The 17,188-nt window shown below is 37.4% G+C and overlaps 1 protein-coding gene across 7 annotated transcripts in view; it reads right to left on the bottom strand.

Annotated features, from left to right (window-relative positions):
- The window catches only part of Tbc1d4 (TBC1 domain family member 4), a 178,192-nt gene that overhangs the window by 22,157 nt on the left and 138,847 nt on the right, over positions 1–17,188 (bottom strand). For 4 of the 7 annotated variants that reach the window (XM_074043225.1, XM_020183844.2, XM_074043226.1 and 1 more), the window contains 5 exons: positions 16,811–16,885; positions 15,303–15,529; positions 13,369–13,533; positions 3,533–3,693; positions 612–821 (listed from right to left, as the gene is read on the bottom strand). In XM_074043225.1, the coding sequence (XP_073899326.1) occupies positions 612–821; positions 3,533–3,693; positions 13,369–13,533; positions 15,303–15,529; positions 16,811–16,885 (838 nt within the window). Of the gene's footprint in view, positions 1–458; positions 482–611; positions 822–3,532; positions 3,694–9,555; positions 9,580–13,368; positions 13,534–15,302; positions 15,530–16,810; positions 16,886–17,188 lie in introns of those variants that run through there. The other 3 variants (XM_074043223.1, XM_074043224.1, XM_074043228.1) reach the window with 3 other exon arrangements.

Here is a 17,188-nt window from a genome sequence, read left to right as displayed (position 1 = left end):
ATGTAACCAATTGCTTAAAAATATAAATTCAATTCCTGCTGAGGTCATTGAAAGCTCAAGGACACTGGCACAATAGCTATCATTAATTATTGGATTATAAATTTAACGATTGGGATGTTTTAAATAGAAAATTTACAAAGCATTAAAAATAAGAAATGATATAACAAATTAATTATAATCAAACAGTTGAATTGGATATAATCGAAACAGAATTTGTTTGAAATAGGCATATTTCTTCCATGATAGAATATCATTAACCTGAAAGCTGAAAATCACATTCAAAATGAAGCAACTTTGCCTTTTCACATTTAAAGGTTTTTTTCTTAAGTAATGCACAATGATATTAAATTTTCACCCACAGCAAATACACTGATTCTGTGTTATCTACACTCCTTATTACCCAAATACACTCTACAGGCTTCTGGTATTTTCACTCTATTAAACAAAAAGGTAAATACCTCAAGCCGATCTTTCTCAAGTCACAAAAACAGGAATAATTACTCACGAAATAGAAGTGATTCTATCACTAGGTATTATAGTCAAAGTGGACACGCAGTCCAAGAACGAGTGTGAGCACACAGGAAGCACACAGGCCTGTTTCAACAGCTGACCTTCAAGCTTCTGGTTTTCTTTCTCCATTCGAAGCAACAAGATTTGTTGATGGATAGCTTTCTTCCACAAACTCTTTAGTTCTTTTGACTTCCTTTTCTCTTCAACCTTTTCTGGGTCATCGTCACCAGACAAGAATATAACCAGGGGCTCCTCGTCCATGGTGGGGGTGAGAGGTGACAGTGGTAGCAGCTCATTCCTGTCCAGTCCCTCTGCAGAGAAGACAATGGTGAGAGGCATTCCTGAGTCCTCACCCAGACCGTAGGAGTTTTCTCTAGAGCTGACACTCCCTCAGCTTAGGCTTCCATGCTTAAAGGTGTGCAAAGAGCCACTTTCCCAGTAAGTACTAGTTTCTGGAACTCGTGATTTGAGTAAATTCTGTAGATTGAATTCCCCTTTCAGATTTCCCTCTTGCAGTGAAACAAGTGCCTATGTCATTTCACCACTTCTTCTTTCTATACAAAAGACCTGTAAGAGAGCTACTCCAAAATGAACTGGTCTTTCCCCAGAGTCCCACACTTCTGCAATCCATCTGTGTTTATTCTCTGGTTGTACAAAACAGGATGGTGGGGGTAGCTAGTAATGATCTCCTAAGCTCCACATCTACCATCTGAGCCTCTTGGAAGAGCACAGCTGAGCCATGCTGGCACCACAGGCCTGCTGCTAGCTCCCCTACAAAATCTCAACTGACCTCCTGGAGCTCAGCCTCACCCTTTCCCATATGCAAATTATCTTCCTATCAACAAACATAGTCACATCTCTTAGAACATTTCAATGATTGTCTACATATCTCAGAGAACAGCGTGCAGACTCTGGGGAATTAGCATGTAAATGCCCCCATCAGACTCTCTTCAAGTCACCTTTCCATTCTTAGGTCTCCATGTCCCATCCTGTGCACCCTTCTGCTAAGTTTCCCACAATCTTCTCACCTGCAGCATTCTCTCACATCACTCTAGAACTCTACTGAGACATGTTTCTCAACCATGAGGATACATATTTTTCTCTGAAGCTGTTTGTGGCCATACTAGGCAAACTTAATTTATCTTTAGTAATGTCTTTTACTTTTTGTAATTCATCAGCCTCTGCTCTTACCCTCATTACTTATTTACTTGTGGTTTTACTGGGTTTATTCTATTTTATGGCTCTGTTCTAGTTTCTTGTGTTGAACACTCAGTACACCTGATTTTTAAATTTTTTTCGTTTGCCTTTTTTTTTTTTTGGTTTCAGGTGAATGCATCTGTGGCTATGAATTGCCTTTGAAATCCACACAATTGTGAAATGCAGAGTGAGGATCAGCACATTTCTTCTAATTTCTAGGAGTACAGGTTTCTAAAACATGAAAATTTCAATTGTCTTTTTCTTTGCAGTACTGGAGGTGGAACTAGGACCTCCATGCATGCTAGGCAGGTGCTCTACCACTGAGCTATACACCCCCAGCCACAGATGTCTTCTAGTCCTTTCTTCCCTTCTTTCCTTTCCTGTCCCCTCCTCCCTTCTTTCCTCTCTTCTTCCCTCCCTCCCTCCCTTCCTTCCTCAACACTATAGTCAGAGAATATAATACCCATAATCATAATTTTGTGAAATTTATTAAGATATCTTTCACCAAGTACATAATTTTTTATAAATGTTCTACATGTGCTAAAAATGGACGAATTTTTTCTACAGAGACCTAAATAAACATTAGATGAAGTTTGTTCAATAGTGCTATTCAAATATTATCTATATGTAACTTTATTTAATTTTCAGAGAGGAATATGTAAAATCTCCTGTGAGAGCAACTGATTTTTTAAAAAAATTTCTCCTTGAAATTCTTTTCAGTATCATTTCTTAGTCCTCAAGACTTCATTATAAAGCAGGTCCTCATTACAGTCACACCTTTGTGCTTGCTGTTACAGGTACTTCGCCCCTTTGGATACCTTTTCTGTCATTTCTAATAGGTCCAACATTCAGTGAAAGCTACCATACTCTTTTGGTTGCAATGTGCCTAGTGTAATATATCTATTTCTTTATCATTTAGCATTTCTTGATAGGTAGCAGTTAGACATAAGCAGTGGCCACAAGAGGAAGAAAGGAAAAAAATCATTATAATTCAATTTCCCAACTCCACTATTCTCTATTAAGATCAGGTAGCCAGAGCCCAGGGGTTATCATAGGATGCTTTGAAGTTGGCCTCTAACCTAACAATCCACTCTTTACCCAGAGTAATCTACATCCTAAATGTCACATAGGCCCGGCACTAGGAGTTTCATAGGTAAATTCAACAAAACAAAGACCCAGACATAAAAAAGAATGAGATAGAGCTCTTAAAAAAGAAATTCTCTACCAATTAGAGCAGGAACTGGTTGTTTGCACACTGTCTCTCTTAAGTTTCTCAATAAATATTCCAACTTTAGAACCTGACGTATCATTTTCTCCCTTGAGGAGACCGGCTCTCAGTCTGTTGAAAGTGTATTTCTTTCCTAATAAACTTTACTGATAGTTTTATTACAATCTTTGTGTCATATTTGAGTTCTTCTTCTGCAGGACACAAGAACCAAGATATTTATTAGTGCTATTTTTCTGGTAATATTGTCACTTTTATTTTATGTGTGACACTTATGAAGGATGATATTCTGTATTGATTTCCTTATAATTAAAAAAAAAAAATCTGTGACTTTTTTCCACTACCATCATAGCTTTCTATGCATTGTGGAATGGGCCCCAAAACAGGTTTGGAAAACTCACTCACTCACTCACTCACTCACTAAGAGGGCACGAGTGTCTAAACTGATACTGGAACAGTAAACCGTTGCATCACATTCAGAAAAATAAGTTATTTTTCCACTGCAACCTTTTAAATCTCTTCATATACAAAGCATTTTCATCCTTCTCTCTGGTTTATGACACTGAGAAGGGGAAATTCCTTCCCGATTGCCACACAGACCTTTTTCCTGCATTGCTGAAGGAGATTTGTTCATGGGAGATGCCACCCGGAGGAAAATGCGCTGGCGCCAGGAGATTCTGCGAGGAGTGACAGGGGTTCCTCCAACGTTCAGGGACTCATTGCTACAGGTGGATGAGGTCCTTTTCCTCCCTTCTCCATCACTGTAGAACGCCAATAAATGTATATATATGTGTATATATATATATATATACACATATATATATATAAAGTGTAAGAAAATTTGCATAGCACAGTACTGCACAAAGAAATGTTCACATAAGCCATTCTCAGTTCTGCCATGGGCAGGCACAAGCAACACGGAGCAAGGCATCACCAGTCACCCAGGCCATCACATCTGGGGAAACTGCATTCCAGGCCCCAGAAGCTCACCTGTTTCTACTCATTCCTTAATAGCCACCCAGTCCTGGTTCTAATCTGAGGAACAGAAGTTCTTTTGTAGAGGAGGAAGTATTTCCTAAGACATGAACTTGTGCTTTGCCAAAGAAATAAAACAATTTACCTACACAATGTAAATATTCCACAAAATGCTTAGGAAGAGCTCTTCTTGTGATATAGAACACGCTGGCAAAGACAGCTTCCAACTGTCTCTGACTGTTAAGATCTGCCTACAAATTGTTAGTGACCAATAGCTGGGTCATGGCAGAAAACAATCTGAATAAAAGCAGAATAATCAACCTTGGGATTATTACTAGGTGACATATTAAAAAACAAACAAACAAATAAACTGGGGTTAAAGAAGATTAAGTAGGCTAAGAACAAAAAAATTAACCAGATTTCTTTACAGCAGGACTTGTTAATATGATGGCATGCATTGGGACTCTCCATTGAGGGAAAAGTGACAGAAATTCTCTTGCTTAAATTAACTGGCTAAGACTTACCACACTCCCAATTTTTTGTGGAGGAGGGGAAGGGGAGAATATCCCATCATTCTACATTAATGCCTTGTGAAATTAACATGTGGAGATACTGGTCTGCTCTAAAAATTGAATTTCCTAAGAAAAGTCCACCCTGAGCAACGGAAGTTCAGTATGAGTCAAGCTACCTTTGGGACCAAATCATCTGTAGCCAGGAGACTATGAAATAATTGTTGCAGTCAGGGGCAGGAATATCTTACTTTCACAGCCTTTGAGCTTTCCTGGGAGAATGATGAGGACAGCAATGTTTCCAGGCAGTGATACCCACAAGGGAAGGTATAGGGCTTTTGATGGAATCAAGAAGTTGGTCTTAGGTCAGAAATGAAACTCAGCTAGAAAAGCCACAGACCTCTCAGACACTCAGAGGATCTCAGAAGTGCCAAGGTAACTGTATTCGAAGAGCAATCAAACTCGCCCAATGGACTTTTAGGTCATTTATATATTCACGCCTACAATCATCAGGCAGTTCAGTCATTTCTAACCTGGATCTATCCTCCTATAAATGTTAGCTTTGAATCCGTTAAATTAAGGACATACCCTTGTGCTGAGCTGCAGGCAGCAAGTGTCCTGCTGTGGTGATATTTTAGAAAGTTGCCTACGCACAAGTCTCCACAGCCACACCCCTTTGTTATGTATCCTGGATAAAATTATAACCCTACTTACTACATTCCAATGGCCGGTGCCCAAAACTTCCTGCAATACTGAATTAACAGGTTTGCCAATACTTCTGCTTCGGGAAACAGAAGTTCAAGTGTGATTGGAGCGGTTTCTGTACAATATGCATATTATAGTGAACAAAAAAGTAGTCTGTGCAACACTACCTCACCAGAACTGTTTGCTAAATACCCAGCTCATGGGTATATTGCTAGTTTCTAGTGTAGTAATGGGTAAATGATAAGTACTAAACAAATAACTACTGACTCAATGAGTATTTTATAAAGCCATATGAAATACTAATTTTAGAAGGCTAAGTAAAATGTAATCTCAAGTAGAAGAGAGGCTATAAGATCGTGGTCTGAGGCCAGCTCCAAGCAAAAAGGCAAGAACTTACCTAAAAAATAACTAAAGAAAAGAAAGCAGTGGAGGGTGTGGCTCAAGTAGTAGAGTTCCTGCCTAACAAGCACAAGGCCCTGAGTTCAAACCTGAGAACCAACACAGAAAAGAAAAAAAACAAAGAAAAGGAAATTTCACTGTATCTAAAATTTTCAACCATGTAATATCAACTGGCAAATGATAAATTTCCCTACCATATCTATAATTTAACAGCTAGTAATACCCCAAAATTAACAGACAAAATATACACCAAAAAGAAGAATTTACATACTAAACCTTATGTTGCACTAAAAACCTACACTCTCAAAAAGCAGTTTGGTTACTGAGATAAAGTGAAAGTTGGTTGGCTTCATTTAATAAGAGAAGACATGAACTTGGAAGTCGAGTTACAAGTAAGGGTTCAACCAAACAGTCCACGTGTGCAACTTGCACCTGCTCACTGATTGACATTCAGCCAGCAATCTGACAGTCTTAAGGTGACAACCTGAAGAACCCACACCACATGAAACCCTCTTCAAAATTCCTATATCTTGACTTGGACATGGAGCATTCAAATCGGGGAGCGGAATTTACTTTCTCCTTTCTTTTGTTTCTTTTGTTACGTTAGTCTTCACTTTAACTTTTCCTTTAGACTTAGCATGGAGGCCAAGAATAGTGTCTACTTTTTGGGTGAAAATAAAAACAGCATGTGGTGTTCTCTATAGTAGTAATAAGAATGCTAGGAATCACAAAAGGCAAAGTAAGAATTTCATCCTCATAGCAACCACAGGTGGTGGGTGTAATTACTATTCCCATTTTGGTGAGAAACTTGAAGTATGAAGATGAGTAACTTGCTCATAGTTGCACAGACAGCAAGTGAAAGAAGCCAAGACACAAACCCAGGCACCGTGGCTTATCCTGCCAGTGCAGAGAGTCTGTATTTGTTCCTACCCAGTTCTACAGGAACTACAAAACGAAGCTGTCACAATGCCCAGGATTCTCTGTCTTTTTTTTGTGGAAAAAAAAATCAGTCTCTAATTAGCATTAAGTCTTTTAGTTATAAACTCTTTCCACCTTTTAATAGAATAGTTGATTCCTACAGCGAAATGACTTCAAAGTAATATTAGGTGCTTTATTTCTGTAAATGTCTCACTTCTGTTTCTGTGCCTTGAAATAAATGCAATTCAAAATGTATATACCTACGTGAATAGAAGGACCAAAGAAAAACACCTCGTTATCGTAGAATATACATTTCTAATCTGATCATGTTTTTAGAGTAACCAAATTAGAGCCAATCCCTTATTTTCCATGTAATTTTTGCCTCCTTCCTTTGTGTTCTGGCACATACACATGTGCCTTGTAAAGCTGCTTCCCAAGAGACATTTAGGAAAAGGATTCTGCTCCAGCATTACAACTTGGAGGACTCACACCTTTTTGGGGGGTTGGTATAGTCTATATGCACTTCCAATCACCAGGTACCAATCAATCAAGAAGCATAATCTGGACTGGCGGACTGGCTCAAGTGGTAGTGCCTGCTTAGCAAGCGTGAGGCCCTGAGTTCAAACCCCAGTAGCACCAAAAAAAAAAAAAAAAGCAACACAATCTATGAACAGAAATGAGGGCTTTAGAACTGGGATGATTTCCCATGTTATATCAAACACTATGGATATAATCTGGATGACTAAAGCTTCATGATAACTTCTTAAAATATCCTTGAACATTTATAATCTTTATCACATCAACTACTAAAATAACACTGTACTTCTTAGGTTACCACAGAATGTTGAACACATACTTGTGTGCTTTAATAAGAATCAATCATTGGCCAGGCATAATGGCTCATTCCTGTAATCCCAACCACTCAAAAGACGGAGGCAGCCAGGTGCCAGTGGTTCATGCCTGCAATCCTACCTACTCAGGAGGCAGGGATCAGGAGGGTCTCGGTTCAAACCCAGCCCAGGGGGTAAAAGTTCGTGAGACCCTATCTTGAAAAAAACCCATCACAAAAAGGGGCTGGTGGAGTAGCTCAAGGTGTAAGCTCTGAGTTCAAGAGCCAGTAACGGAAAAAAAAAAAGGTAGAGGTAGGAGGATCTTAAGTTGACAGCTTGGGCAAAGTTAGTGAGACCCTATCTTAACAAAATACAAACAAAAAGGCGGAATGTGCAGCACAACTGTAGTATGCTTGCCTTTGATGCATGAGGCCCTGGGTTCAATCCCCAGTACCTCAAAAAAAAGAATCAATTCATTGGATATTGCACAGAATGAAAGTGTTCTAATGGCCACTCTCCTACTATGGCAACACAGATACCCTGGCAAACACCAGTTTTGCAAATGTGTTCTGTGGGGCAGCACACTGCACCGCCTCCCCTACTCCCTTAGCACCAAACTAAAGCTATAACATCATAACGTTCAAATTCATGACTACATACTGACTAAATCTATCTGCATCACCATGTATTATGACTTGAGATAAGTAATAAAAGTCGATTAATCTTGTACTGAATGTTTAATAGGAAGCTGGGAAGGCCTCCCCCTTGTAAATGCTGTGAGCCTGTGAGAAGCCACACAGTGCAGAAATCTGAGCTCTGTTCCACAGGGCCCACAGAACAATTCCACTAATACCTGCATCAGGAGCACTAATAGTTTATATGTGCTCTGAGTACACACCTGTCATCCTATGGAAAATCTTTACTAGTTAAATAGAATTGAAATTCAACCATTCCAGTGGAAATCAACACAGAGTAGTTGAGCTGTGAGTCAAAGTGACACATTAGTCAATGGAACAAAGTGTAGGGAAAAGAATGAGGAAAACAGAGTTTTATTTCCTAAACTCTACTAACTGAATGCAGATCTTTAAAAAATGCTTTGTATGTCAGAATTCAAAGTATCTCTAGGTAGCCTGTATGTTTTTTCACTTCCTTATAATATTAAATAAAGAAAATGATATCCAGGAAAGTGTAAACCTCTGTGGGGCTCAACCTAGCCATGTGTAAAATAAGGACACTGTAGGATACGTTCTCTAAAGTAATAAACAGACCTAATTCTATTGTAGATCCTAAAACGACATGAGGCCAAACAAACATTCTATTAGACTTCTCAAATTAGATAGGAAGTATTCTTTAAATGGTCAGACATACATATAGACACACACACACACACACACACACACACACACACAGAAGATACATGTAGGTCAATTACAAATGTCAAAAAAGTCACTTAATCTTAGCCATGTGGCCAAAATAATTTTCTGAGGCTTCTTCTCTTCCTGTGCAGCTCATTCTAATGCTGTCTATGATACTATGCTTTCACAGCAGCTACAAAAAAAATGGAAATGTTGGTGACCCCGGAGAGAGGCTGGGCACTTGTGCTTCTCCTGGGGCTCATGACACAGCAATGCAGAGAAAGTGGAACAAAGCAAAGAGCAGATGTTTGCAGTTACACTGGTCAGCAGGGATTCTGGCTGCTTTCCAAAGAAAGCACGTGAGGTCACGAGGAAGAGATTCACCAAGATGTGGTGAGACATCCATAATAAGGAACTAGGTGTTTTTCTGTGTCCAGACCAGTGAGATACCTACAAGGCTTTGACGGTATCTCAAAGTGACCAATGTGACAGGAACTGAGATGAACTGAAACAGATCAACAGTCTTCAGCAGGAAAACCAAAGTCTATCTACTGGGTTATGTTTCTTCTAGGATGCTCATTCCGGTATCTCTTCAGGAACTGGAAGACAGTCCCCATAGTTATGTATGTATTTCCCAACTAGCAAATTCACATTTATTAATTTTGCATTCAAATTAGGCTATGATTGGAGGCCACAGCACAGCTCTAAAGGAATTCCAAGATGGAATAGAGTAGAAACAGGATTTCTGTTTGCAATGAACATTTTATAGTTTTATTCATGATCTTTGATTACACCAAAGGGCACATTTCCCATTAGGCACCCAGAATGACAACATGCATTCAGAAGATAATCAAAACTGCTTCTTAAACTATCAGTGATATTCAGTGGAAGAATCAGAATTTTTAAGTGAAAATATTTAAATTTCTGATCACCTTGATTCCGAAGCAGTGTCCTGTCTAATACAACAGGAAAACAAAGAATGTCATTAGCACGCAGAGAGAAGTACATCCCAAATCAGGGCTTAGAATAAAGAAGCATGCCTTAAGTCATCAACGAGGTTACTTCAACAATAATCAGTTTTTGAAAATATCATTTACTTTGATCAATGTACTTCAATATAAATAATTTTTAAAATATAAGTTGAAAGGAGTAATGAACATACCTGTTGAGGGAAAGGATATATTTATTTGATAAATGGATGTTAGAAACATGGTATCATCATACACAATTATAGTTTAACCATTAAACAATGAAACAATGTTAAGTTTTTAAAAATTAATTTTAAGATAAAACAAAAATATACTTATTTTTTTCCTTTATCATTTCAATTCTGTGCAAATGAACCTACTAATCAACGAGTATTTTCTCGGTCTGATTTCTCTTAAAAACAGTAACCTAACATGGTTTTAATAATTCAGGACAGTGGTCTTATAGAAGAAAGTTTAATTTGATTTTAAAATTTCTAACTAATAATGGTATCGTTAGTCTATATGCTACCTTATCTTATTCCTCACTTGCCTGCATATTTAGACATTTTATGTAATTAATAGGATAGCAAGTAGTCAAATGGCAAGAATATTGTAATTGGTAGTATTATGCAGCCCCGCCCCCCATTATTCTGAATAGTTTCAGATACCACAGTTCGTGATCTTCTCTCTGAGTAAATGTTATTATGAGGGATATAGAGTTCAGAAACCACAGGATTAAAACCATGCTCTTTAATATCTTTGTTCTCAGGAAATATACCCCAAAGTATTAAGAATTAAGGACATGACACATGCAAACTAATGACTTAGAATGAAGAAGTATACATACAAATGCAGCTCTGCACACAGAGATTGTTATGTAAATGGACAATGACAACGCACACCCAGTGTAGCAAGACGTTAAACATTAATCTAGAAAAGGGATTAAAAGGAAACCTCTGTAATATGTTTTTAACATTTCTGTAAATTTGAAATTACTTCAAAATACAAAGAAAAAACTTCTCTCTCCAAGATTTCAACTAGTAACTAAGTGACTTACAAGTTAAAGTAAGCCTAAGAGTGTGATTTGTCCAGTAATTTTACTACTTTGTAGCTATTCATCAATAATGCATATGTCTGCATAACTATGCATACAGGATTAATTTAACTAAGACATATTGTAAGCAATTTTTAAATGTCACAATATACCCCAAGTATAACAATAATATAAGGAAAAAAAAATTTTAAAGGCAGCACTCTTTTCAAAACCAAAAACCTATAAACAACCACATATCCATTCACAAAAGCATGGATAAACTGTGATATATTGAGTGAAATACAATGCAGAAATAAAAGTGGATGAACTAAAGAGCACATGAAATCAAGAATGAACCTCACAAAGTACTGCCAGTGAAAGAAGCCAGATGTAAAAGAATAGATGCTGTATTATTCCATTTACATACAGTTCAAACCCAGGTGACACTAACCTGTGTTCTGGGAGGTCAGTGTGGTCGTGGTGGGGTGGGAAGATAAAGAGTTGCTGCAGGGAGCTGGCAGCCTTCCAACTATCACCTGGATGACGGTGACATTGTGGTGCATTCTGTGATGACCCACTTAGCTGTAATGCTTAGGACTGTGGTGTTTTTAAATGAAAATGATTTTTTCAAAGTATGCTTTGGCCTAATGATTCTATGGTGTCAAGCTAAGAGTGTACAAAAAACACTCGGACTTTTAGAATTTCTCGCATCCAAGACAAGATGTAAATGCAATGAGAATGATTTTTGGTGACATTGACAATTAAAAAGTTCTCTGCATGTGTAAATTAATACTTCAAATAACACAGCTACCAAAAGAATCAACTTTCAACCCCAAATTAATGCATACTTGCTCTCTGACTTCACTATGCTAGAATGAAGTCTCCAGAGCTATGGGGACAGTGATTGTTGGCAAGAATGACACGTTCAACTGAGCAGGGCAATCCCTGCAACACAAACAACCCTAACAGGAGAAGTCCTGGCTTCTGTACTTTCCAACCTATTCACAGCCAACCTTTGGCCTTCCTTATGGCTATTTCTACCATCGCTTTCCAGGCTTGGTTCTGTTGAAGGAAAGAATTTAGGATTCTCTTTATAATCACTTGAACTAACATAACAATAAGAAACTGCCACTAGGTTGACTGGAAGTGTTGTGTTCTGATCAGGAGGCAATATTACAGAAATAAGGCAAACTGACACTTTTATGTATGTACATTCCACATTCTTGGTTCTCTAAATTCACTGTATGTTCCAAATATTATATCATTTTTGTGGTTAACTTCCTTGAAAACTTCTCTATAAGGTTGTTCCTAAAACCTCTTTACAATAAATTCTTCATCTATTCTCTATACCAGAAAACAAATTCAGTGTTATCAAATATGACTTGTACTAATTCAGAGGAAAGTTCAGATTCATAATGTATTAATCCAAATTATCTTTCTTGGAATGAAAAAACTGGCACACTGAACAAAAGATACTCAGAAATAACTCAGATTAATCTAATTTAACTAATTAATGAGGGCTATCTAGTCATATGTTAACTTTTAGAATTTCCTAACTTAAGAAGAATGTAAGCCCAAAACAAGAAGGTCTTAGTGGCACACAGATTGGCTGATAGCATGTATTCCTCTCCCTGACTAAAAGAATTGCTAATGATCAAACAACTAGCAACAACCCAAATATCCATCAGCAAGACAGTACGTAAACTATGCTATATTAAATGGAATATTATAAGGCAATAAAAAATGAACAAACAAGCTACACACAAAAACAGGAAGGAATCTTACAGGTTTCTAAGCCAACAATAACCCTTTTAAAAGGGACCAAACTGGGTGGGAAAAAATAAACAAACAAACAAACAAAAAGGTCCTAACTTAGCTCACCACTTCCCAGAGGTTGCTAACACCAAGAATTTGTACGATCCATACATAACTTCAAATTGAAAAGAGGCAATTCTCTAAAAATCACTGTATCTCATTTTGTGTAAAGCAAGCATAGAGCATTATACACATTTTCTATATCAGGGACAAAAACAAAATAGAAAAGTTACAAGATTCAAGAGACGCCTCATGCCATCCTAGAATCGCTCTAGGATAACCCTGTACCTGTTACTTGATGTACATGGAAACTCAGAAAAGTAAGTCTGTAGTTAAAAACAAAACAAAACAAAGAAATGCCTGAGAAATACTTTATGTACTTAAAAAAGATACATTGCTGGAGGTGTGGCTCAAGTGGTAGAATGCCTGCCTAGAAAATGTGAGTTCAAATACCATTACCACCAAAAAAATAAAAATTAAAAATAATAAAATAAAGATATATCGCACCAACTCTTTAGTTCAGCCATTTTAATCAGTGGCTTTTGGATTCCGTGAAATATGCCCAGAGAGGCTCATTTTTTTAAAAAAGGCAGGGAAGGTTTGCTTGGTATATATTAGCATCAGGTTTCGTGCCAAACAGTACAAAGTTTAGATTCTGGGCCCAAAGCAAATAAACACACAAATAATACCAAACCAAAAACTACAATTCAAAAATATAATCACGCCATCAAAAAGCCATCAAATCACTAATTTAAAAAGTTTTCTTAATGAAGTGAGTTAGAGTGGAAACCAAAGTATTAGAGACAGATTAGCACAAGCACACAGAAAGATGTATCAATGTCACTTCAAAACTAATCGGCCACTTTTTAGTAATATATCAGTGAATCGCTGGAGAGAATTTAGCTTTGCAGACAGCACACTGCTCTCACCTGACTTCATTTTCATACTGTGGGGACAGTCTACCTGAATTCTGGTAAAAGCTTTTCAGGAAAGAGGGGGCAGTGAAGGAGGGGGCAGAGAAGGAAGTGTGAAGACTTGGAAGGCTGGAAGAAGAATTACTCTCCTTGTGCATACGTCGGACTGATGGAAGAATGCTAAGTACAGAAAACACAGCAAATTTGTCTTAATTTATATTTCAGCAAAACCTTCATTCACTATGAAAAAGCATATACACAGGTTCTTGCTATTACTTTACCCTTTCCTTCAAAGTCTCGGGGTGGAATCTCACACAGAATTTTAAAAAGGGAGCATGCAGTTGTCTAGTTCTGTGACTATGCTGAGTTTTCCCTTTTACAAATTGAATTCCTCATCTATGCAGGATCTCTATCCATCTGTATTTATGTCTCAAAAATTCTTAACAATCTTAAGACAAAAAATATTTGTTTTTACATGGCAAAAGACACTTCAAGAGAAAAAAAAAGTAGGAAGGCACAAATAATTACAGGAAAATGAGTTCCAGAAGGAAAAATTGATTACGAGTAGTTCAAAGACTTAAGCTATTTTAAAGACACAAACCATTTTAAATACTTAACAACAACATGTTTGGTTATTAGAAATCATCATAATACCTCTGGCTTAGCAAATACTGACATCTGTCTTCTTTCCTAAAGCCTATGGGACTGTGCTGTGGTTTAATCCAAAGCCCCAAATCTCCCACACCGCTCTTTTTTGTTTAGAAGATTCTTTATGTAGCAAGATTTAATAATGATAGCAACTTTATACATGGATAGATAGAAATTACATAAATTCCGGAAAACATAGGGGAAAAATAGAGCTATCACTTAGAGTCTAAAATAATTAATGTTTTTAGTTCTTGAAAATAATTTTTCCTGGGGAAAGAGATTGTCTTCAGTAAATATAAATGAATTATAAAAAGTCTTTGTATGCATTTGAACACTTAATCTCACACAGAGAGAAAATCTGAAGGTAATGAATTCTGTTGATTTACTATCAGAAGTATATTTTTAAATTTCAAATCATTTAGAAAATAAGAACAAACCTGTATCCTTAAAAACATGCTAGTAAATGTGACAACACTTGATATAAAAATTAGCCTTTTTACTCAAGATTTTACTTGAAGTTTTGTTTTTACTTACTGCTCCAACTAGCATCTTATCTTGTCTACCCTGTTTTCTACATCAGCTCATAGTTCAAGCTCATGGTAACATAGACCTTAGAAAGTTCTAAGAGATACATCTTGATCTGTGTTGCACAGTAAGAAGTGTAGTCACTCTACATTTTCAGGTTTACTCCCCATACTATTTCTTATCAAATCTCTAACAATTGTTAAATTACTTTTCAAATGGCCATGCAAGATAATTTCTAATGCACACTGCATATAATCATGATATAGGTAGACTTCTTCATAGACATTTTATTTTAGATAAAATTTGTAGTAATTTTTATGCTTAACTTTATTATATAATAAAATACAGTCAAATATTATATCATGCATGAAAGTAACTGAGATGATTCTTTTAACCCTGGCATTATTTTGTAGACCACTGTGTCACTCTTTCCAGAAGTGCCAACTTTGCATCTAGAGCCATCATTAGGAAGACACTGAGCAGGATGTGCTGTCAGTTAAGTTTTCACACAAAACAACTGCACAATGCCTTGTTTTCCTTATTTTTCTGGGGAAAAAAAGTTTCCATCCAAAATGCATTAACTCTTCTCTCTTGGCTGTGCCTTTACCTTGATCCACCTTAGTCACTGAGATAAATACATCCACTTATTTGTATGGTCTTTCTAAAAACTGAAAGCTGGCTACAGCATGAAGTCATAATCCACCTTGACTTGAGTGACCCAAACAGGGTGCATGACAATGGGATTTCCCATTCTGGGCAGGGAGAATTGGACTTACCTGCACTGTTCGGTGGAGCTTTGCCTCAGCAGAGGGGAGCGCATCCCGTGAGCCCTTCCATCCTGCAAGTTCAGCTTTCTCCTTGTACTGGAAGGTGGGTGGCTGAATGTGTGTGCCCGTCTTCGAAACTGCGGGGAGTCAGAATCTTCCTCTGGGAATGCTTGCCAAGCTGAGGACAAGGGGGAGGCTGGCGGTGTCCCTGGAGGAGAGTCCCCTGGTGAGTAGTCCTGGAATGCAAGCACAAGGGAGGTCTTTCTTTCCTATAAGGGTCAGAGCAGACCTGCCCAGGGCTCAAAAGAAACTCCTGAGTTATGACAAAACTGGTTTGCCTTTTTTTTTTCCTTTTACTCAATCCATGTGCAAGGTTAATCAGTTTCAACACAACCCATGTTTTCTGATAAGCAGCTGGAAGAGAGCATCCGTAATGATAGGCTAGAAAGTGAAAGGGATGATAAGAAAAGGTATTCTTTCCCGACCCTCTGTAGCAAAATGCTCCAGCTACTCTGCTTTTCTCACTGTCGCCACAGAGATGAAAAGAGACCATGACCAAAAGCGGATGGAGTCTGTGTTTACATATCTCCTCATTTCCGTGACATATTGGCTGCATGTTTCCTGTACTATCAAAACAACATCACAATGCCTGAGCGTCCAGTCTCATGGCAAAGCCTTTAGGAAAATAAAATAAGACCTGTGAAGTATCTTCCTCCACTTTGGATGTTTCTCCCAACAACTGATCCCTGAGGTAAAGTTCTTTTAAAAGACATGAAAAACAGGAAATGAATGAAAAGTGAGCTATCCTGGAATGCATCTCCCATTGCATGAAAAGACATCATAAATCTTTCAACTCAGTCAGGTATGCTGTTTATTCTTTCCCGAACAGGCATCACTATAAAAAGGTTTAGCTTGATAAACATGGCTTAGGGAAAAGACTCATAGCTACCTAAGTCCCCAACTGCATCAACAGAAGTTTAATGAAAATATTTTAATATTTTCCATTTAAAATAAAAAAGTTGCATATGCCCCCAGGTTACATGTTGCACAATACAGGAAACAGGAAACCAAACCTACTGAGAGTTGTCTACGAGATAAAGAGATGAATGTTACAGTTGAAATGATTTTAAAAAGTAAGGAAGACAATCTAAAATGGAAAAAGAACAACAAAAATCACTGTACAAGTACAGAAATTACATGGCTCCTTTTTTATGGCTTCAGATCAAGATTTGCTCACATACTGTCCTCCAAAACGTGCTATCTACAAAGAGTAACTAGCCTGATAGACCAAGGTTAGCCTGTAAGGGAAGTCTTCTGTCCCACAGGACAAAGTTTAGCTGAAAGAAGACACATTGATACCCAGAAGACTTCTCATTTAAAATAATAAAGCCTCAAATATTTATTTTTTAAAAGTCAAAAGATCTCATTATAAAACATTAAGGCATGCCTATTATCATGTCAGTGATGGTTTTTGTTAAGTGACAATTAGCAGTGAAAAGGAAGCTCTCATTAGATACCTTCTCTGAAGCAAGACTGTTAGACCTTTCGAAGCTGTCCACACTTCCAAGCCGACCTCTCATTCTGTTAGCTCCCTGAGTGAAGAGAATAAAAGGAACTCTATTCAGTTTGCATTTTTACTTTAAAACTACAGATGACAATTTGAGGTTGTCACTCCACATGAATATTAAAAACCGATGCTTTTTAAATTCACTCAAATTTGTCACCTGTAGTAAGAGCCATTGTGGCAAGGCAAATTAGAGCTATTCCCAATCTGTTTCCATAATTTCTAAGTCAACTATTGTTAGATAACACAATACTTAGATCAAGCTTTTTGAAGTTATTTGGTTACAATGTTAAATATTATTCATCCATGAAATCAGTAAGAACTCCAATGA

This window comes from Castor canadensis, chromosome 10 (genome assembly GCF_047511655.1).
Source record: "Castor canadensis chromosome 10, mCasCan1.hap1v2, whole genome shotgun sequence".
Taxonomy (NCBI): Eukaryota; Metazoa; Chordata; class Mammalia; order Rodentia; family Castoridae; genus Castor; species Castor canadensis.
This window is presented reverse-complemented; position numbering and strand designations above follow the sequence as displayed.